We start from the raw sequence: 23,414 nt of genomic DNA, 5'->3' as shown, positions 1-23,414 counted from the left end.
AGAGAGGAATGCAAATCCTCTCCAAGGCAGATCTTCTATGTGGCCATAAGGTCACAAACCTGGAGTTTTGTGAGCATTGTGTTTTTGGGAAATTACATCGTAGCAAGTTTCCTAAGGGCATTCATAGAACAAAAGGTACTCTGGATTATATCCATTCTGATTGTTGGGGTCCTTCACGCGTGGAGTCTTTGAGGTCACAGGTATTTTGTTCTTTATAGATGATTATTCAAGAATGACTTGGTTGATTATCATGAAGTCAAAAGGTGAAGCTTTCAAAATTTTAAGCAGTGGAAGGCATTAGTGGAAAATCAAACTGGGAAGAAGATCAAAAGGCTACGAACTGATAATGGTCTGGAATTTTGTTTGTCTGAGTTCGACCAGTTCTGTAAGAATGAAGGGATTGCTAGGCATCACACTGTTAGAAATACACCACAGCAGAATGGTATAGCAGAAAGAATGAATCAGACACTTCTGGAGAGAGCTCGGTGCATGCTCTCTAATGAAGGTTCTGGGGAGAAGCTGTCAATACAGCATGTTATTTGATAAATCGTGGACCTCATTCTGGGATCAATCTCAAAACACCATATGAGATGTGGTCAGGTAAGCCTGCAGATTACTCGAATTTGCGAGTTTTTGGTTGTAATGTTACTATCATGTGAATGAAGGAAAATTAGAACCAAGGGCTAAAAGGGAGTGTTTGTGGGTATGGAGATGGGTTAAGGGTTATAGAATCTGGTCCCATCTGAGAAGGGTTATACTTAGTAGAAATGTAGTCTTTGATGAAAATTCTATGTTTAATCCACTGTGATGTCCATGGAGTGTCAATAGTAGTAGTGTTGATAAACAGGTGGAGCAGCAAGTCACTCATGATGAGAGTGATGATCATCAACACATTGGTTCTGAAGAACCATCATCTTCGACGTCTAGTGAGGAGGCGCCTAGCCTGGCACGGGAACGTCCTATAAGGACAAATTTTGGTAAACCTCCAAGTAGATATGGGTTTGAAGATATGGTAGCTTATGCACTGCAGGTTGCTGAAGAGGTGGATGTCTATGAGCCATCAACCTATAGGGAGGCAGTTACATGTAGGAGTCTACCCATTGGCTTGCTGCAATGGGGGAAGAGATGGAGTCACTTCATAAGAACGAGACTTGGGAGCTTGTGTCTAAGCCTTCAGGGAGAAAAATTGTTACTTGTAAATGGGTTTTCAAGAAAAAGGAGGGTGACATCTGAAGAAGGGGTCAAGTATAAGGCTCGACTGGTTGCAAGAGGGTTCACACAAAGGGAGGGTGTAGACTATAATGAGATTTTTTCGCCTGTAGTCAGACATACTTCCATCAGGGTGCTACTAGCGATAGTTGCACATCAGGATTTTGAGCTTGAGCAGCTAGATGTAAAAACAGCTTTCTTACATGGAGAGTTGGAGGAGGAGATATATATGGCTCAACCAGATGGTTTCAAGTTCCAGGAAAAGAAAACAGTGTTTGCAAGTTGAAGAAGTCCTTATATGGGCTAAAGCAGTCTCCAAGGCAATGGTACAAGAAGTTTGATAGCTATATGATGAAGCTAGGCTACAACAGGAGCTCATATGATTGTTGTGTGTATCATAACAAGCTGACAGATGGGTCTTTTATCTACTTAGTGCTATATGTGGATGATATGTTGATAGCTGCCAGGAACAAGTCAGATGTTCAGAAATTGAAGGAACTTCTCAGTGCTGAATTTGAAATGAAGGATTTGGGTGCAGCAAGGAAGATTTTGGGGATGGAAATTTATAGGGATAGGACTCAGAAGAAACTTTTCTTGTCACAGAAGGGTTATATTGAGAAGATATTGTCAAGGTTTGGCATGTCAACAGCAAAACCTATAGATACTCCAAGTGCTTCGAATAGTCATTTGTCTGTGGCTTTTGCACCTAAGTCGGCTGAGGAGAAGGAGTACATGAGTCGGGTTCCGTATGCTAGTGCAGTAGGGAGTCTGATGTATGCTATGGTGTGCACTAGGCCGGATCTTGCACATGCAGTCATGTGGTTAGTAGGTTCATGGGTGATCCTGGTAAGGAGCATTGGCAGGCAGTCAAGAGGATCTTTCGGTACCTTAGAGGTACGTCAGATATTGGTCTCATTTATGGAGGTGATATGGCTTGCTTAGTTGCAGGATATTCTGATTTTGATTATGCTGGAGATGTAGATGGTAGAAGGTCTATGACTGGATATGTGTTTACTCTTGGTGGTTCTGTGGTGAGTTGGAAAGCAACGTTACCACCTACTGTAACTTTGTCTACTACTGAGGCAGAGTACATGGCCTTGACAGAAGCAGCTAAGGAGGGGATCTGGTTAAAGGGGTTAATCAGTGATTTGGGTCTACATCATGATCAAGCAACTGTGTTCGTGACAGCTTAAGTGCAATATGTTTAGCAAAGGATCAAGTCCATCATGAGAGGACTAAACATATTGATGTCAGATATCATTTTTGAGGAGTGAGACAAGGATTAAGGTGAAGAAGGTAGGAACTGCTGATAATCCTGCTGATATGTTCACCAAGCCGGTTCCGCAGAGTAAGTTCCAACATTGCTTGGACTTACTTAATGTTCGTGATTGTTAGTTGCCCTCTTGGGGCAATTCTGGAGTCCTTAGGGACTAATCTGGTCTGGTTGTCTTTTGGGACAAATCTGGTGTTTGGGAGATTCTGGGCGTTGTGATCAATGCATCTGGTTTTCTGGTGATTATGAGAGAATTCAAGTCAAGGTGGAGATTTGTAAGAATATGCCTTGAATTGTGGTGCTCAAGAAGTGTTCGACGAATTGCACAGAGAGACGCAAAACTGCGTCTCGCCCGGGCGGTCGGGCGAATCTCGCCCGGTCGGGCGCGGGAGCAAGTTGGAGAAGCGTTTGTTTCGCCCGGTCGGGCAGGTCTCGCCCGGTCGGCGCGTGTATACGTTTAGGAGAGCTGGGGACCGCCGCGGTCGGGCGGATTTCGCCCGGGGGTCGGGCGGATCGGGAAAAACGCGGAAAACGCGTTTTTAGCTGTTTTGTATAAATAGGTTATTTTAACCTATCTTTTACACTACGAAAAACCTTTGTTCTCTCTGTAATCTGGTTTCTTCTCATAATAAAATATTATCTCTCTCTCTGCCGTGGACGTAGCCAATTTGGTGAACCACGTAATTCTGTTGTCTGTTTTTATCGCTTTTTGCATTCATTATTTGTTCTTCCTCACATCCGTTATAACATCATTTTTGTTAGTGTATAAATCTATTCTTGGGACTCTAACCATCAGCTTAAGTTTTTGGTTGAGTTGGTTCTTTGGCATGGTATCAGAGTCAGCGTGACATAAAGGTTACGGGTTCAAATCTCATCCACCCCTCATTTCTAAGTGGAATATTTAGCACCAGGTATGAGGAAAGCTTATGTTGCATCCACACTTCAAGCCCAATGGGCTCTCCCGTGAGGGGGCGTGATAGAGTATAAATCTATTCTTGGGACTCCAACCATTAGGTTAAAGGGGGCGTGATAGAGTATAAATCTATTTTTGGGACTCCAATCATTAGGTTAAACTTTTGGTTGGGTTGATCCTTTGACAATTTTAAGCATTTAATAAGAGATCAAACGTTGTTAAGCTTCTTTGATTAGTCCCATGATGTAGTGGCAATAGCTTTCCTGGACCCTAGAGGAGTGGAGGTATTAAAGTTGTCAAAGTATTCATATACTTCTATTTTTATTATTATATTGAGTTACTTATAACTCTTTCTTTTTATGTTAGATCATTTGATTACTTTTCTTGCTTCCTTTTGTCCTGTATTCTTTGACCATCCACCTAAAACATACTTCCAGTATATTTCAAGTTAGCTATCCTTTCAAAATATCAATGTCTTTCTTTACTTGTTCGTAGAATATCATCATTAACTCAAAGTTATACAATGATCTTAGCAATGAAAATATATTTTTATCCTTACCAATTTGATCTTGTTGCCCCTAGAAACAAACATGTGTGAATTAATTCACGAAGTATGTATCCGGATAATCCAAAATATCGATCGATAGTTAACTATCGATCTTCCTGTAAAAAAAACAATGTTGATGATAGACTTCTAGGTCCACTATTATGTTACTTATACATAAGCAGAGTGAGCGACCGTTCAGGATCCTCAATTTCGACGGACACTACCTATAGTTTATTTTCTTACTTTTTAGGTTCTTTGAGCTTAATTGGGAAATAGATTTGTTAATCAAATTTTTTGCTGATAATTTATAACTTTTTTTTTTCATATTTCATAGCTTATTCTAGTTTTGTCCTTGGAATATCTTTACTATATATTCTTTTAAATCTAAGTTGTCTCCTTGTTAAAAATGAAAATAACATTGAAATACTTAAGAAAGCTAATTCATTTTTTAATCATTTTCTATAAATTTTTTATATATATTTTAACTTTATTTTTTTCTATAAAAATACTTGTACTTTTCTTTTAAAAAAAATGAAAAAAAGTGTATAAAATGACCAAAAAACAAAGTAAAGAATTTCTTCTATTAAAAATAGAACTATATCTAACGACCAAAAAGCTTGAAACAAGTTCGAGTTCGAGCTTGAACGAGTTCGAGTTCAGGTTTCGAGTTCGAGCTTGAAAATTTGAAACTCGCGAGTTTTCGAGTCAAGTCGGGTTTGAGTTTTCGAGTTCGAGTCGAGTTTAGTCAAAGTCGAGCTCGACTCGCATCATTGCCAGCCCTACGAATACTCTTAGGGTTCCTTTGTCAACTTTTCTGTTCTCAGGTTCTTTGAAACCCATTGGAAATAAATGACAAAATAACCATGATTTACACTACAGATTAACTAAAATTTTAGTTCATTATGCAACATATATACGCCTTTAAACCATTTTAATTATTGAACTTATTTTTTATCAACACTATTTGATCCATACTAGCCAAAATAACAAGAATATTACATCCAATTCGGATTTTAGCGAAAATTGAACACAACACTGAGTAAAAAAAAACCCTTCAATTACCACAACACCACAAATAAATACTTCATCATATATAATATTAAAGGAAGAAAAATTCTGCCTACGTGTCAAGCCACCATTATTCAAAGCCTCACATTGCTCCTCGATTTCTCCTTTGCTTTTCATCAATCTGCCACGTGTCATTAGCCTTGGGATCTATTTTCAGCTCATAATTTTAGGCGTAATTGAATTCCTTTTATTCAGCATTCTAGCATTTTAGGCAACAAATCAATTAGATGAACCAGTTATGTTAGGATTTTAAAATTAAATCAATTATTTGCTACATAAGTGTAACCTTTAAGGAAATAAAAATCATTTACAAAACCTGTTTGATAGCAGAAAACTTGACCAAGCAGCATATGGAGTATTATATTCCTTGATTTTCGGCTATCAAAGATTGTTTCTTCACTTTATTTTCATAAAAAAAAAATCCTACTATATAATAATTATTGTATATTTGTGGTACTAAAGAATTTGTATAAATGAAATTGTCAATAAATGTTTTTTAGTTTTCTAATCAAAAGAAAACTTCTTCGTGCATTTTATCATGACATTAGTTACATCAGTCACTAAACACACGGGTCATAAGCCAGTTTTAAAAATATATTTTTAATTACACGATATGATTATAAAAATTAAATCATGAGCTAATATTCAACCATGATTTTAGGAGAAACATCCTAAAATCTTAAATTTATAAAATATTCCCCCGCATTTTAATGTGTTTTTTGTTTCATTTACGTACCTATTTATAGATGTATATATCACGATTAAAAAGATTGTTTAAAATGTTGTAAAAAATGATTTTTATATATCATGAAATATAATTTTATATTTTATATTATTTCAACCTTAAATGCATGAAATCTGATTATTATGGATTTAATAAATTTGGAACAAAAACAACTACTTAAAAAAACAATTCCCATGCATTATGCACAAGTCCAAATCATATCTTAAACGTATAACTTCTGGCCATAATGTAGATGGACAGGCGGAAAAATAGAAAATACTAAAAATTTATTTTGTTGGGAAAATTTATAGTACGAAGTGACATGTGTTTCTTGTGTAACTTTTAGTAATATAATATAGATCGTAATCTACATAATATATATGACTTTACACAAGATACCATGAAGTAAAAAAACAACTATTAGATGTAATTAAGTATACCTAAAATAGTATTGAACTTCAAACATATTGAAAAAAATATATGAAAAATTATGCATATAATCTACAAGGGTCTAAAGCAATATGTTCAAAATGTAATTTTTCGACAAGTTAAAAATAATGGTTTCCAACTATTATATCTAAATGAATAATAAAATTTATTGGTAAAAGCGGTAACTTTTAATCTTAAATGGATCACTTCTGGATTAAGAAAACTGATGTATTTATGACAAAAAGTTACCTCCATGTAATAATAACTTATTGTATATTTGTGGTACTAAAGAATTTGTATAAATAAAAAATTCAATCGATATATTATTAGTTTTCTAATAAAAAAAAAACTTCCCGTGCATTTTATCATGACATTAGTTACATCAGTCACTGAACACACGGGTCATAAGTCGATTTTAAAATATATTTTTAATTACACGATATTATTATAATAATTCATGAGCTAATATTCAACCATGTTTTTGTTCAAAAAAAAAAATATGTCACACCATGACTATGATCAGAGGTTACATATAACAAAAACAATAACAACTTAATCTTTAATCCCGAAGTGGTCTAGGTGGGATAATATGAATCATCATAACAAATCATATCCACGACCAATACATACTAATTTTTTTTTTTAAAAAAAAAGAGTTAAGGTATGTTCTCTTTAGCATAAAACAACTGAACTGAATTGAACTGAATTGAATTAAATCATAACTAATAATAATTTAGGAATTAACTGAACTGAAAATAAGGTGGGAGAACAATACCTTAAAGTGAGAGAAGTAAGACAAGAGACAATATATAAAACAAGAAATTAAATAAGGTAAAAAAAAGTGAAAACCAACATATAAGGGCGGTTCACTTCAGCTTATTTTGACAAAACTATGACGATATAAGTTCAAAAAATTTAGATGATTAGTGATCCAACGGGTTGCCAACCCTCTAATTATTGAAATTTCCTCGGCCAATAGTACATTCAGACATTAATTTTATGATTGTTCTCTCTCCAAATTATTGTATATATATTAATATTATACTTTATTGTGTCTAAGAGGGTTTAACCTTAGGATCACTCAAAATTTTCCCACGCTCTTACATTCAAATGAAACAAAAATTATGAATACATCCACTTATGAACTTACCTTGATATTAATTCATTTTTAAAGAAATGCACACTTTGAATTCGGCCCATTCTATATAAATTTCTAAAATAAAGGATTAGCAGAGAGAGTGAAACATGGCCCATGTGCTCAAATTATAAAATATAGCTTTCTTTAATGAGTTTCGAGACACTAATTGAGAAGGTGAATCAACAAAATGAGTTAATTATATATTAAAAGAGGGATTTATAAGTATTCAATTTTATTGGTCTATAAAGAGAAAAGTGTTGTTGAAAGATCAGAAGTTATCGAATTAGAAAAGTTGTTAATTTGCCTATGCACTTTGTTTTGACAACTTCTTTTTTCTTTGATGTAAAGATAATATTAATGTAAATCATATGGAGAACTTATAAAACACACATACATTATACAAGTACTGTGTATTTATATTTGTTTACTATACAAAATTATCATTTTCTAAACTATTCTAATATTAAAATTGTGGTGGCTTAATATATTCTAAAATTGTTTTCAGGAAGAAACTAATGAGTAAGGATTATTTCAAGTAGCAACAAGGAATAAGGTATTTAGGCAAAAAAGTAAAGTGGGAAACCCCGTATGATACTCATTACGTCAGATGGAACGGGGAATAAGGCATGATACAATATATTATCGAAATTGTGGTAATTTCAGGTAGCAACGGGCAATAAGGTATTTATACCCGATATAGTATTTATTCCGTCAGTTGGAACAAAATTTCTTATGATGTTTAAAAAAAAAACAGTTTTTTCGGCCATGTGTTAAAAGTCAATGACAATCCCTATCACATGGTAGGTTTGTATCCCCCAGACCAGTTCTTAGTCATGGCTAATTTTATGTAGCCATTTATTAGTCACGAGTAAAAATTGACTAATAGTACTAATTTATGAGAAAGAACATGGGAAGTCTAACACTTTAAGGCCATTTCGAGTAAAAAATGAAGACTGTAATGTGGAGAGGGTTTCTAAGACAATTGACCCTAAGTGCTTACTGGGATAAGACCAAGTTCGTGCAACTTTTCTCCCTTTTCGAAGCAGTTGAGATCATTAATTTACCTTTGTCATCTCAACCCTTAGATGATGGCTTTGTGGGGCTACACCAAAATTGGTTATTATATTAAATCATGTCATCACTTTATTAATTTTTCAAAGAATTCCCATACATAAGTTATTAGCGGTTCAATTGTATCGAAAGTGTGAAAAAATATGGAATTCCAAAGTTTCTCTTAAGGTGTTGTTGGCTTTGCTTATGACTATGTTATACAACCTCCGTTCTTTTTCTACTGCAACAATTGAGTACTGTTCACGTTTGCCAATGCACTATTTAAACTATTAATATTTTTAATTACTTTTTAGTAAAATTATACAAAAATGATATTCTGAAAGTATATATCGAGACGAATATAATCTAACAAGACCCCACATGATAATATTTTCCTTACATAAAAATCATAATATACAGTGAAAGGTTATGATGGTGAATGGATAATGTAAAAATCTCATTTTGCAATATTATAGAAATAGAACGGAGGGAGTAACTTCTTAATAAATTTCGTTTTGCACTAAAAAGAAGTCTTCCAAAACATATGAGTATCAGTATATGTTAAACAACTTTATAATTAATTAAAAGTGTATATCTCTTAAACATAATTTTTATCAAGTTAACGTAAGAATCGTTTACACGTTTTCATTGTAGCTGATATATAAAAACTAAATAGTTCCCGTGCATTATGCACGGGCCTAAAACCTAGTTTACCTTTAGAAAAAGAAGTAATTCCTGTTCTTTGATCACTAAATAATTGGAAAGGAAAAGGGACGACAAAATCATGAAGCTAATTACACTGCTATTGTAGTACTGTGTGAAGACTGTCAGCCAGTAGCTGACACTCAAAATCACACAATAATACTCCATTATTGATCACGGCAATGATTTGGGTAGTCAGTCAATAAGATATTGACCAACATTTTTCCATTGCTTTGCACCAAAATTAACCAAGCCACTTCTTTTTTTTTTGATTTTTGCACTAATGTTTCAAATATGAATACAATTCAATACTTGTACATCATTCATGAACTCATTCAAAGATCATTGACTCGAGCAGAAATCCAAAAAACCCATGAACTCGTGATTATTAATCATCTGAATGCTCTTCTCAATCCCGATAACCCCTGAACGAGAGTCGATCACACAGCACAAGACACGCATTAGGATTCCGAAAAAATGCGAGAGGAAAAGTTGAAGAATTGAAGTAATATAGGAGATGAAGATATTACCCATAGTCAAAGCACTAGCAAAGATGACGCCGGAGAGGATGAAGATAATGAGGGAAGCTCTTTTAAGAAATGCAACTAGTTTTCTTACAAAATATTGTCCCCAAAAGCCAGCCATAAGTGAAACTGACATAAGATACAAGGCTGCAAAGAAGTTCATATCATTAGGACCACGCAAAAGCAACAGTTTTGTTTTGTTAAATTTGGCATATATTCCTTTCTCTCTTTTTGAAATTTGACTCAATAAAAGCAGTAATTCTTTTTTCTTAATGCTAGTACCACATATCAGATTTCAGAAGTAACCAATTCCAGGATTATGGTCCAAAATTGAGCATTTGCCCAATACATAAAAAGATAGATATTACGAAACTAGATCAAGACCTACCATATGTAATCGGAAACCTTTTAAGAATGTAAAACTCAACCACAGACAAGGATGATGAAAAGAGCATCACGAAAGTTGCTGTGGCACTCGCCACCTGTCACAATTAAACGAAACTAGGTTAACGGAAAGCAAAAATTTAGAGAGGAGAAAAAAAGGCCACAAATTCACTCCTACTTCCTCGTTGCAAATTATTAGGTGTTCGCGATTCTCTCACTCGAAAAGATCATGTATAGAGCATATCTCAAACACTATCACCAACATTATTAATGTCCAATCTGATCACCTCTAGTGTTTCTAACTAAGACTTCCACAAATGTTCTACAAACGCAAACCTCAACATTAGCATGTCCAATAAGGGATACAAGCAAAGTCATCTAAGTTAGAAAAGTTTTGTCCACCACGGCAAACTACTACGTAGAAAATTTATACAGATGTTTAGATGTCAATAACATTGATAACTTCCAAAGAACACAAATCTGAATCAAAATGGGCATTTTAGATAAGGGACGAATGAACAACAATATCTGTATACCTGAAAGATACATGCATATAATTCGACATACAAACAAAAAGCTTCCAAGTGGTAATATTATCACCATATAAAATAATAAAATTTGAGATTAATAAGGAATTATTTGAAAGAAATAGGAATAACTTCATGTCCCTACTCCCTATCTCTCTTGGCTCTTATGTATGCCACACCCCACATGGGGCTCATGCATCTCCCAGAGTCAAAGAGAATCATATAACAAGATGCACAACTATGGAGTAAAATTTATATTAAATAAATTATAATTTCTATAACATGATTAATAATTATGTCCTAAAACTATGATAGATACTAAAGTGAATTGAATAATCAACAATCACGCATAAGACAAACAATGATAATGTAATGATTAATAAATACCTGAGGAATTACACCAATCTCCAAAAGCAATGGGCCCAGGATAAATCCACCGCCAGATCCCAGAAGACCACCAACAGTGCCTCCAAGGAGACCACAGAGTGCACAAAAGCATAGGGTTAGAGGTGTAAATTCGATGGACGCTTCACAAACTGTTTCTGTGTTCCCGGCGATCTTTCTCTTCCTGCCTTCTTTACATAACTTTATAGCTTCATACCCAAACACTCCAAAAGCTACTGGAAACTAAGGAAACGACCAAACCAGGGGGAAGGGAAAAAAAAAAATACTGTTACAATAAGGCATTTCACGGACGAATTTGGATAAATGTGTTACATAATGCGACAATGTAATTAAATAAAACATGGTGGAAAAACATGCTTCACCGAATACCATGGTGGGGCTTGAGTACCTGAATAAGATTGAGCACCCAATACCATGTGGTACATGCTCCAATATCGTTCTGTTCAACCATTGATCAAATTTTGTTAGCCAGGATCACATATAACATGCAACTAAAAGGTTAAGTGGGAAATAAAGTAGCTTGCCTTGACGACTTGAAGGAGCACGAAAGATACCCACACAATCATTAGCAGAAGTAACCTTTTCCATTTAAGATTAGAGCACATAACTTGCTGCACAAAATAGGATTGAATTAGGAATTGATGGCATCCAAAACATTTCAAAAAATATAACATTTTACAGCAACAGTATGTAGTAAGTGGTCATTTAGTTGCACATAGAAAGTTCAACTTCAAAAGAAAATTATTTGTGATATACAGTAACCAACTTCTCCAATTTTGCAGCACTTTTTATTTTATTGAGAACCAAATAACAATTTGCGATTTCTACTTCCAAAGAAGTCGTAATTAAATTAACTCTGTAATTCTATATCAACCACACGACCAGTCGACCACTAAGAGTGCATTCTCTCCACCTTAAAAAAGTAAGCTTTAGGTCAGATAAGTTTTAGATAAATTTGTATAAGCTTCATTAAGTTTTGATAAGTTCATTTAAAATAAAATGCAAAGAACGGCATCCTAAGAACCACACAAGAGCGAGCAATACATGAGAACGAATGTAAACGAGTAAGCACATAATTTTACTAACCATGGGTGATTTTTCTTCCTGAGGACATAAGGGCTCATACTCTGTGTCTATAAGGACTGCAAATAAATGAACAAGCTACCATAAATCTTAAGCCCAAATAAAAAAGTTGTTAAATCCTTTAAACAAGGAATTACTCCCTCCGTAACCAATTACTAGCAACATTTGGTATTATTTGTGAGAGGTAAATTCAATTGTTGCTGGTAATTCATTATGGAGGGAGTACTATTAATCACTAGTTACTCACGTTCGCCACGGGAATTAGAAAATGTATCCTGCCGCTTTGCCAATTCTTTCTGCACAGTAAAACAAGATTAAATTATACACAACCTTCAAGAAGAATCTAAGTCAATACATTAATCACAATTAAGCTCAACAATCTATCTCAATTAACTAATTAATTAATTACATTCAAAAGAGTCTCCTCTTTCCACATCATAATCCCCCTACAGAACGATCTGGATGACGTGCCTGACAAGTGCAAAAACGGATCAAGCAAGTAATGTATCAAAAAGTTAGCTAATTGTCAATAAGTGACAAAAAAAATCATTCAATCATGAAAAATAGCAAGAAAATTAAGAACACAATGAATGAAGAGAGTATTTGGCTGGGTGGAAAGCAATTTTTCAAAAAGTGGTTTCCTATTAAGGGTGAACAATAGTTTTCCCAATGGTGAAAAATCATAAATTAGCAAATACTGCCACATTTTCCTCCCTATTCTTCACCTTATTCTCTCTAACCTTTATGCAACGAAACCAAAGAACGGAAATGGGAAAAACTTTGTCTACCCACCGAGTAATCTACTCATTAGAGATAGACATTAATAATCAGTGGAGTCCAACTTAGCAAAATTTAGTATTTTTTAGTTGTCTATTTCTAATGGGTAGTGTAACCAGTGGGTAGATGTAGCAATATCCGACGGAAACTAATCTATGTTTTCACATTTTTTCATCAAAAATCAACTTCAAATGCTTTCCTTCCAGCCTAATTCAAACTAATGAATGAAAATAAGAATCATTGATTACCAACCTAAGAAAAGAATTATGATGAGAATAGTAATTAACCAGTAAGGAAAAACAACACTAAGAGCAACTCCAACAGTGATACCAAGCATAAGCATGGGCTGGAAAAGAAGTGCTAAATCATAATCCAAAATTGGCACATCTTTTGTTGGGTGTTGCACTCTTAGATTGTACCAAACTGATGATGCTGATGCTGCCATTATCATACCTACCCATCAACATTACCAAATCAAAAAATGACAAAATCAGAACATGCAAAAAGTATAACAGTAAGAAAATTGAAGAACAAGAAAAGTAAAAAAAAAAAAAAAGCAGTAAACTTTGTACATTTAGAAAGAGCAGCAGCAGATTTGGTATCAAACCCAACAATTAATGTAAGCATAGGAACAAAAATGCCACCACCACCAACTCCACCAACAGTTCCAAAGGCTGATCCCAAGAATCCTATTAAACTTGCCACCGCAATTCTCCATCCAAATTCCAATTTCTGAACAAAAATATTACAAAAAAAAGAACCCCATTAATGAAAATCTAAACCCAGAAAAACCCATTAATAAAAATTAAAACCCAGAAAAACCCATTAATGAAAATTAAAACCCAGAAAAACCCATTAAGTAATTTACTCAAATTGCAAAAAAAAAAGAAAGAGAGAGAGAGAGAGAGAAAATGGACATACAGGCCAGACTTTCTGGGTATCAGAAAGTGCAGAATTGAGGGAAGATATATGAGTAAATTGGTGATGTTGTTGTTGATAATGAGTAACGAGAAAAACAGAGAAAACAGCCACAGAAAACGCTGAGAGAAGATAAAAAACTAGCGCTTTCGTCCCCATTGGAGTTTTTTTCGGTTATAATTTTTTTTGCTGATTTTACTGCTTTGAAAATCTGCTGAAAGAGAGAGGAAACAAAAAATCCCACAGTTTTCTCTCTTCTGAGTTCTGAGTTTACAAGAAGAGAGGTGTAACGTTCCTTAGTGTTTTGAGTCAATTTGTATTAGTAGTGATATATGAAGAAAAATTTTGTAGGCATGTGAAATATGTGGAGGGAGGTTTGTAGGGACTTGAGAGAGGATGGTTTGGAGGCTTGGAGCCACATGCCTAATGTCAATGTCCTACTCATATTAATATACACCTATTAAGCAATTCTACTAACTACTAACCAATTGACTAAAAATGAAATCTTTTTAGTGTTGTAACAAACAAAGGGATATTAGGAAATAAATTGTTGTTTTAGGAAATGATAAATCTATTTTTATTACTAGTTATATTATTTGGTTGTTGTGTATGAGGATCTTGTTTTAGTACTTTGGAAAAGAAAGATACATATGAATTTGAGTTCATATAATGTAAATTTACTTTTTTGTGTGTAGAGGTATGAGGAAGTACCACCTAAAAAATAGATAATTTTATCGTATTAGAGTTTGTGTTCTCTTGTATTATTTATTATGTTTATGTGCATGAGGATATCTGAATATGGGTAGAGAATGTGAGATGGTGTAAATTTATATATGCTGGTGTAAACGCAAATTGTATATGAATTTAGTGGTTATTGTTCACTTATTTTGACCATTACGTTGTTAAAGGAGTTCATAGATGTGTGCAAATGGACATACTTTAGCGTTAACAAGATTTTATATTAATGTCAATTTCAAAATGAATATTTCATATACTTAGTAAAAGTAAATAATATGAAATTAATAACTTTCACTTTAAGATTGACCATACGCTTAGCTAAAGTCATTTCTTTTGAGATTTTGTTTAGTTTGTTGTCGAAAATAGATTATCTTGACAACTTCACATGTGTATATGGACTTACATTAGACAAATTGTTAGTTATTATCAGGATTGAGGTTTTTTTTTTTTCTCATTTAAGAAATATGATTTTATTGATAAGATGTAGGGGTAAAAGATAGAGCATGTATAGTGTTTTGGGCACACTAGCTATATCATCATCATCATCTAGTAGATTTTCAAGTAAAAAAAAAAACTTGATTAATATTGAAAGAATTCAAAAAAGTTTTAATAAGTTTAAAAAAATTAAAAGGATATAAATATATATAGTTCCAATAAATTTAAATAAGCCAGAATAAGCTAAGAAAATAAATTCTAATAAAATTTTTGGCCAGTTTTAATTTTGTTTTCTCCCTTATTTGGAGAGTCCTACCTAATAGGTTTGTTCGGTTTGGGTGGAAATCAGGTTGTAATTCTATTGGAAAGTCAATATAATATTTGCTTGATTACCAAAAAAAATCAATTGTTGCATGTACAAAAAAACATATTGCACTATAACTTTATCATCAATATCAGTTTGAAATTTTCCAATATGCGAAGTTACACATATAATTTCTTTGTTCTTATTATGTTGCATCATATGAAGCTTTATGCCGACTTATGCACAACTTTGACCATTAACATTTCTACTAAATTGTTAATAGAAAATTTATAACAAAAAATTAATATTTTGAATTTACATATTAGGTCGAATCTAACAGGACCACAATCACAAATTCTTTTTTTTATACATGTATATGACAAATTTTGGTCAAAGAACAATGTGTAAGTAATATAAATATCCATATAATAAAACAAAAAAGAGACAAAGTAGAATTCGAGAATTCTGAATTCATAATTTTCAAGGTCAAACTATTATAAATTTGTGTGTAAATTCACTTTGATAGATAAGAAAAAGTATATGAACAACAATACGTGTGAACTTTTTTATAGGTAGGTAAGTTAAAGTCATTGCCAGAAGGGAGAAAACTGAAGATCGCTTTTGTAAGGGTTGAACTCGATCCTAAAACCTTTTATATCGGAGGTGATGCCAATATTAGTAGGCCATTACCTGCTACTCAATTGTTTGTGAACTTGTTATATAGCATAGAAGTAAATGCCTTAACATATATAATTCAAGACAAACAAATGACATGTTGCTACATTTACTCTCCCCCCCCCCCCCCCCAATCAATTGAGATATTAAGCAATAAAAATGTGTGTTTCAAGACTCGAACTCATGACCTCTCATTTGATATGCTAATGCTTGAGGTAAACTGAACTAAACATAGCCTTAAGTGAGGTTAACTTATACTCCCTCCGTTTCATTTTAATCTACACACTTACACTTTTCACGCATGCCAATGCAAAACTTTGAGGACATATATCTTTAATTTTGTATTTGTAAAAATTATAAAAAGTAGATATTAATAAAATACATACTAAGACGAATCTAACAAGATCCCACATGACTATAAAAAGTAGATATCTAACAAGTGCAATTTGTCAATAGTGTAAAATGTCAAAGTGTGTAGATTAAAATGAAACGGAGGGAGTAGTAATAAGTTATTATTATTTTTTATTAGGTAAGATAATTAGTTCGAAAACTAATTAACCCCTAATAAACTACTAGCTTCTATGCTATATTTGGAATTTATTAAGTTGGTTAGTGCCCTGTCTGCTAGTAGTTTATTAGGGGTTAGTTTTCGAACTAATTATCTTACCTAATAAAAAATAATAATAACTTATTACTATAAGTTAACATCACCTAATGCTATGTTCAGTTCACCTTATTTTTGCTTATTTCATATCAGATCAGATCAGATCAGAAAAAATAAGATCAGATCATATCAGATAAGTTTAGATCACACCATGCTTATATTTTAAAACTCATTATTACTATTAATTAATAATATTATTTACTAGCACACTTGTTCAAAAGGATTATTATTGTTACTGTTGTACTTATTAAATATTAATATTGGTAATTATTATTAATCTCGTTGTTATCATTATGAATGTCATTGTTATCATTATTTAGGTTATTTTGTTGTTATTAAATAATAGAAAAAAAAGCCATGTGTTAAGAACATAAGATTGGTGCAAAAATAAGAAATATATAAAATATGATAGCTCAAATTCATGATAGCGAAACTACTAAGGTCGAATTACATTTCAAAATAAGCTAAGTGCGAGATACAAATTATAAATTTAGATCCGGTATACCTCTTCCTACCGAATTCCAAATCTCTCTAGCTATTTGAAGTTGCACCCTATCCATTTCTTTCTTGCGAAAGTCATTGAACATATCACAATCTGCTCTATTTGGTGCAATATTTACGGTCCTTGAAATCGGTAGTACTTAGGTAAGTTTCATAGTTGTTTGTATATCTTATCTTATTTTATATGGAAAAAAATGAGTTGAGTCTGCCGACTTCTCAAGAGTGAAATTTTTTTTTTAAGAAAAAGTGTGAAATATTTTTAAAGTGCTCTTATAAATTAATGACTTGGTTATATAATTATTTTTAATAATAATAATAATTATTATTATTATAATTATTGTTATTGTTATTATAATAATGATAATAATAATTATTATTATTATTAAAAGTTGTGATAAAAATAAAATGATAATAATAGTAATACTATAAATAAGATCTTATAATGTATTGCATAATAATGAATGATAAAGTAATAATATATTTTATATAAAAAATAAGATCTTGTAAATCAGATCAACATAAAAAAAAAAATTCAAATCAGATGAAAAAATTTCAGATGAACTAAACATAACCCAAGACTCAGCATAATTCTCAAAACAACCGGGAACTATCACGGTGGGGTTTTTGGAAATGATAGTGAATTAGTGATATGGTGGTGCCGCCTCATCCTTAGAATCTGGGTAGTGAAAGTTGAATTGGATACGTCAACGAGGTTCTTACATATTGTCCAATCTAAGTTCATGCATCTCTTAAATTGCCTACCTCATATTTTTCGATAAAACAAAATAAATTCCAAATCATGTGCTCCTTCATTAGTTTTTAATCACATATCACAATGTTTTAAAATTTTGATAAGATGAATAATTTTAATGCCCTTTCATAATAACATATACAAATTATTAAAAGAGACGATCCAATTTTAATATAAAAGTAGACCTAATCACCAAATGGATTAAACTAGTCACTGAAAGAAATCAAACTAGTCATTTAAAGAAATCAAACTAGTCACTATTGGGCTAAATATGTTTTTAATATAGGATTTGTCATTACCTAATTTTAATTTAAAAATAGACGGTCTCTTACAAGACTAATAACTCAATAACATAAATGCAACCTACTCTTAAACTCCCCAATCCTTTTGATGAGAATCGAACTTTTAATCTGTAGATAGAAGGTTGAAGTGCTTAACATTCTTCCACTTTCACTTTCACTTCTTATTCTCATCACATATCTTTGTATATGATTTCGGTACCTGAACTGTTAAATATCGTCCCAAAATTATTTAAAATTATCGCGGTTTCACCAAACATTTCCAACTTTACCCTTCCTTTTTTTTCTTTTCCCAAACCACCGCCTCCTGCCACAACCAGCCCATCATCACCCTGCCCCACCGCCACCTCGTCAACCACCCATATTTCGAAAACTTTTTGAGGCCATGGGTCGAACGTCTAGCCAGGAAGTTTGACCCATGGCCCGAACGTCTGGCCTGGTCTTCGACCCTTATTCCCAACTAAAGTCATTTTGTTGTACGGCGTGGGTGGTGGCAAGTGGTGGTGAGTGTTGGTAGGTGGTGGCGAGGGTGGCGAGTGGTTGAAAGGGTACCCATTAAGACAACATAAGCAAACAAAAAAAGGACACATGTGGTTCCTAATATCATGTGAAACAAATATTTCATTCGTTTTTTAATGATTGTACCATTTTTTATTAAAGGGCTTATAGTTTTATCTAAAATACTTGATATGTTTGTCAATGTGCAACTTTGAATCATGAATATATTTTTCTTATGAATACATAAAAAAAAATCAAAATAAAGAATATGAACAGTGTCAAAAGTCAATATGGTAAGACCTTTAAAATGGAGTTAGTATGTGAGAAGAAAACACTATCAAAAATCAGTATGTAGTGATTGATGCAGCCTCCGTCCTTAAAAGTTAAAATGTAGTGATTAAACGACAAAGAATACTAAATCTGTATTTCAAATATAGTATTAAAACATTTAGGCAACAATTATATGCAACCACATCTCACCCATTTCAAGCATTGTTGTGGCCCTAATTCATCTCTTACATGACATTTTTTCAAAACAATGAACATAAGGGTTGCAAGAAGTGTTAATTAATCCCATGATCACTTAGTTCGAGTTTCATAATCCTACCCCCCAAGCTAGAGCTACTTCTTGTATAACTAACAAAATTATTACACTAGATATCAAACTTTGCAATTATATAATGCCATTATGGAGTTATTTGATTTAGTTCATAAAATCTTGTAGATGTGGTGCCAAACTTGAAATCAAATCTCGCCTACATCATAAACACCAAAAAAAAGATAAAAAAAAATAAATGCATTTAATTTGGGCTTGGAAACAATATGATCAATTATAAAAGTAATAATTCTTCCGTTCTAAAATAAATGAAACGCGTATTATTCATAACCATTTCGAAATAAATAAATATTACCCTAGTTGACATTTAGTTTTCTCTATTTTCCTCTTCATTACACGTATTCATCTTTTTATTTCTCTATATCTCTCTTCTCCTTAATTCTTGTACTTTCCTTTCCTGTAACTCATTGATTTAAGAACCAAGTTATCCTATCAATATCCCAACAATATATCTTACACCTTTTAAAAGTAGGAGTTCCCAACACTATTCCTTTCAATAGTGTTATGGGTGACAAAAGGTTGAAATTTACTATTCATTTCAAAAACATGTGCTGCTCACATGTTCTCACTCCCATTTCACTGCACGCTTAATTCACGTGCTGCTCCCTTCTCCTTCTCAATCTCGCAGCTCCTCAGTTGGACTCAAATTTCAGTCCACTTCTAATTTCTAATTTCCAATTTCAGTAATCTCAGTTGCTCTCAAAAAATATCATCAATCATCATCGTCATCAATTAACCTGATTTGCAAATAGTTATTTCGGAAATTAGAGCTGATTTTAGAAATTAGCTTAGGTATTCAATCATCAAGCATGCAGTCATCATTAGAAATTAGCGGTGAGGAATTCAATTCAATCCACATCATCAACAAATCAACAAATCAACATCAACAATCATCAACAAATCAACAAAATTGACAAACTTAATCAATTGAATTCGGAATTCAGGAATTCAAGATGCAAATCACACCAAAATTGCGTCGCATCGAACTCAAAGGCTCAAGCTTGAGTCCAGTGCGAGTTCCGTCTCAATTGATGCTTACTAATGGATTTCGGATGTGGCTCAACTCTCGGATTTGGAGGTTGGTCGTTTGATTCCAATTTTTCCTACTGATTTTGGTTTGGATGGTTTTGGTTTGAGTGGAAAGATTGGTTTGAATTCTTGAATTTTAATTTGCTGGTTGAATTACTATGATTGGGGTTTGGGTGGGAAGTCTGCTTTGAATTCATGAGCTTGAGTTAATTGTATCCTTCCATTTAATAATCCATTTTATTAAATTAACATTTAAACAGATTATTAGCATGAAGAATTAAGGGAATCGCACTTTATATTGCTTTATAATCATGATTTTCTATTGGGTTGGGGAGGTGGCACAGAAGGATTACTTTTCAACTATATAGTTTCTTTACTTGTGTTCTAACTAGCTTCCAACTAGGAGAAAGAGGATTAGTTCCTTGTTTTGAGGGTGAGGCCATACCAGACGAGAAGTTCACAGTACAATAATTTCTATATTTTATTCAATATATTTTGTCATGGCTCAAATTTTGCTCTTCTCAGCCTAGGGTTTAATCTTCTTTGCTACATATTTCTCTACTATAAATACTTTTTTAAAGATCAAACTGCCTCTTGGTCTTTGCCTTCTTCCCCACATTGAATTATAACTGAAAGTGGTAGGTTATCAATCTGGCTTCTCTATTTACTGGCAACATTCCGTGGTTAAGCATTATAATTGCTTCTAATCATGTATCATCTGATCATCAAGCACACAAACAAATAGAACTTGGCACAAATGAATTATTGGATGTTGGATATTCTTGGACAAAAGATCTGATGTGTTTGCAAACTCCCAACCTTTATTAGTTTGCTTTAAAACTTACAAGAATCAAGTACATAAGTAAATGTGGGTTGCTTGGATCAAACTTACTAATATTAAACTTCTATAAGCTGTGTTTTTTGATTTGTATCATTTTAGCAAGCACATGAGTAAATGTGGGTTGCTTGGATGAAACTTTCTAATATTAAAATTCTATACGTTGTGTTCTTTGATTTGTATCATTTTAAAGAAGAAATTAAAGTGGAATTTTGGTTTGTATTGTAGTTGCTGTTTTGTGTTTGAGGGTGTGCTTTTGTTCAGAACAATTACCTTGAGGAATTGAATTCTATAGGTTTCATAGCAGCCTCTTTAATGCAAGTTTCTCTGCTTCCCCCCCCCCCCCCCCGAACTTGAAATTCCATTTTAAAGTGGTCGGTTATTGTCTTGGCTTCTCTTCAGCATTGTAATTACTTCTAATCAGCTATCATTCCTCATAAAGCATACAAATAACACAGTCAGATCTAATGTATTTGCAAAGTATCAAACTTTATTAGTTCCTTTAAAAGGCTACACGAATCAAACCACAAATAAATGTTTGTTAGTGGGATCATACTTACTAATATTCAATTTTTAAAAATGTTTGTTGGTGGGATCACACTTGGTAATATTCAACTTCTACAAACTGTTTGGAAAAAAATTCACCATTTTTAAAAAGGAAAACAAAGGTTAGGATTTTGTTTGTATTGTAGTAAATTTGAGGGTGCTCTTTTCTCCAGAGAATTTAGGTTATAGATCTAAATTATTTACGTTTCGTAACAGCTTTTCAGATGCAAGTTTAGTTCTTTTTACGTTGTAGAACTAAATTAATTAGCTTTTTAAAAGGTTAGGATCATACTTCTGATCAGTTCTATAGTATGCTTGGTTTTTTTTCGCCGTTGTAGTAAGCTCTTGATTTCCCACATTGTAATCTTGCTGGTTTGATTGTGATTGTAGGGCGCTTTTGATCAGTTCTATAGTATGCTTGTTTCTTTTCCCCGTTGTAGTAGACTCTTGGCTTTCCACATTGTAATCTTGCTGGTTTGATTGTGATTGTAGGTTTTCTTATATTCACATACACTGGTGGCCAAATTGTCAAGCAGGTCTGGTAATTGTTTCGCCGCGTATGCACTATTGTTTTCTTGCAAACAAGGTTTGGTTATTTGTTAACTGTCTCCTGTTAGGCCTCTCCTTGTGAAGTGTATGTGTTGATATGGTGCCTGTGATCAGTACTTGTATGTGTTGATATGGTGCCTGTGACCAGTAGCCTTCATATGCACTGGTTTCATTTATCATGGTAGACTTGAAGAGCTTATGACCAGTACTTGTGCTTGCTAATCAAGAGAAAATGCTAGATTTTGCTTACTAAGAGGACACTCAGATTTACTCTAACGATGTGTCGATGTGTTTAGTCATAGAGACATGTCCGCCATACCAAATCTTGGCATGAAAACTCTTCCATAAACATGTGCTTATATCCGTATACGCAAAGGGTCTAGGATGTAACGCCATTCCTTAGAGGGTATGGCTATTTTCTATGCACATTGTTAGTCGTAAATTCTTTTTCCTTGTTTTGACAGGTTTAAAGTATGTCGCTTAGCTCAATGCGCATTCCATTCCAGCCTCTCCTAAGGCAGATTACTGAGTGCCTGAGCTTCCAAGTCCCTGCCTATGGTGTTCTCGACTTAGCTAAGCATAATGCTTGCGTAGCTGTGAGGACAGAGTGTGGTCCAATTACTTACGTGTATTCTGGTGGGGAGGCTGCGAGCTTAGATGAATCATGTGACAAGGCTGCTGAACAAGCTGTTTGTGACCTCATTAGGAAATTCGGTATTCATGTTGAGGACTTTACAGCTGGAAAGAAACGCATGTTTGATAGATGTGGTCACCTCTATAGGCTTAAGAGAGTAGAACTAGAAGGCGTTGGGAGAGGGCTTCCATCAGGGATGCCTTCTGAAGTTGAAAACCTTGATGTTTCCCGTTCTGTTAACCACGTCACACTTGACTACATGAGTATCTTGCCTATGGTGGTTAAGCACACACAGGCTTTGGTAACTCCATTAGAAAACATATGCTTCAATGGTTCTAATCACACTTCCTGGCTGACAATTACATGTCCTCACAATATACATGGGATGGCATGTATCTTTGGTGATGCTTGTGCTTCATTGGATGCCGCTAAACAAAGTGCCGCAAAGAAGGCAATCACTTTCTTGATGCACAAATATAACTTTACCATTATTGACGCTAATTACAAAGCTGCAGACTTTGCGGCTATTCTTTGCGCTCTTGAAAGAGAAAGCTACCTAACCACTAAAGAGCGTGTGCTTAGCATTCAAGAACTATACAACCTAGCCCTCTGGTTGTGGCTCAGGATTGCTTGACTCCGCGTGGGAAACAGTTCCAAATACCTACA

General features: G+C 33.6%; 1 protein-coding gene across 3 annotated transcripts; it reads right to left on the bottom strand.

The window, feature by feature from the left end:
• Nucleotides 1-9,066: 9,066 nt before the first annotated feature.
• LOC104898535 (hypothetical protein) lies at nucleotides 9,067-14,072 on the bottom strand. Of its 3 annotated transcripts, none has more exons than XM_048648146.2 (12): nucleotides 13,675-14,072; nucleotides 13,326-13,485; nucleotides 13,084-13,206; nucleotides 12,386-12,447; nucleotides 12,224-12,272; nucleotides 11,980-12,035; nucleotides 11,418-11,504; nucleotides 11,282-11,332; nucleotides 10,876-11,115; nucleotides 9,966-10,059; nucleotides 9,584-9,724; nucleotides 9,067-9,478 (listed from the first exon to the last, which is right to left on the bottom strand). In XM_048648146.2, exons 1-12 carry the CDS (start codon nucleotides 13,828-13,830, stop codon nucleotides 9,396-9,398), a joined length of 1,302 nt encoding a protein of 433 aa, XP_048504103.1. In that variant the 5' UTR covers nucleotides 13,831-14,072; the 3' UTR covers nucleotides 9,067-9,395. The 3 variants fall into 3 exon arrangements, with proteins under 3 accessions (XP_048504103.1, XP_010683928.2, XP_048504104.1); XM_010685626.4 differs by having other exon boundaries at nucleotides 13,006-13,206; nucleotides 13,675-14,071; XM_048648147.2 differs by lacking the exon at nucleotides 13,084-13,206.
• Between the last annotated feature and the right edge of the window lie 9,342 nt (nucleotides 14,073-23,414).

The sequence above is a fragment of the Beta vulgaris genome, chromosome 7 (assembly GCF_026745355.1).
Source record: "Beta vulgaris subsp. vulgaris cultivar EL10 chromosome 7, EL10.2, whole genome shotgun sequence".
NCBI lineage: Eukaryota > Viridiplantae > Streptophyta > Magnoliopsida > Caryophyllales > Amaranthaceae > Beta > Beta vulgaris.
Note: the sequence above shows the minus strand (reverse complement) of the source record. Positions and strands in the feature narration are given on the sequence as shown.

Bases quoted from the DNA above. Each gene is read 5' to 3' on its own strand.
- LOC104898535 (XM_010685626.4), bottom strand. From the start codon at position 13,830: ATGGGGACGAAAGCGCTAGTTTTTTATCTTCTCTCAGCGTTTTCTGTG. The intron at 11,333-11,417 runs GCAAGCTACTTT...ATGGTTGAACAG, and splicing joins TGCTCCTTCAAGTCGTCAAG to AACGATATTGGAGCATGTAC. The intron at 9,479-9,583 runs GTAATATCTTCA...ACTCTCGTTCAG, and splicing joins TGCTAGTGCTTTGACTATGG to GGGTTATCGGGATTGAGAAG.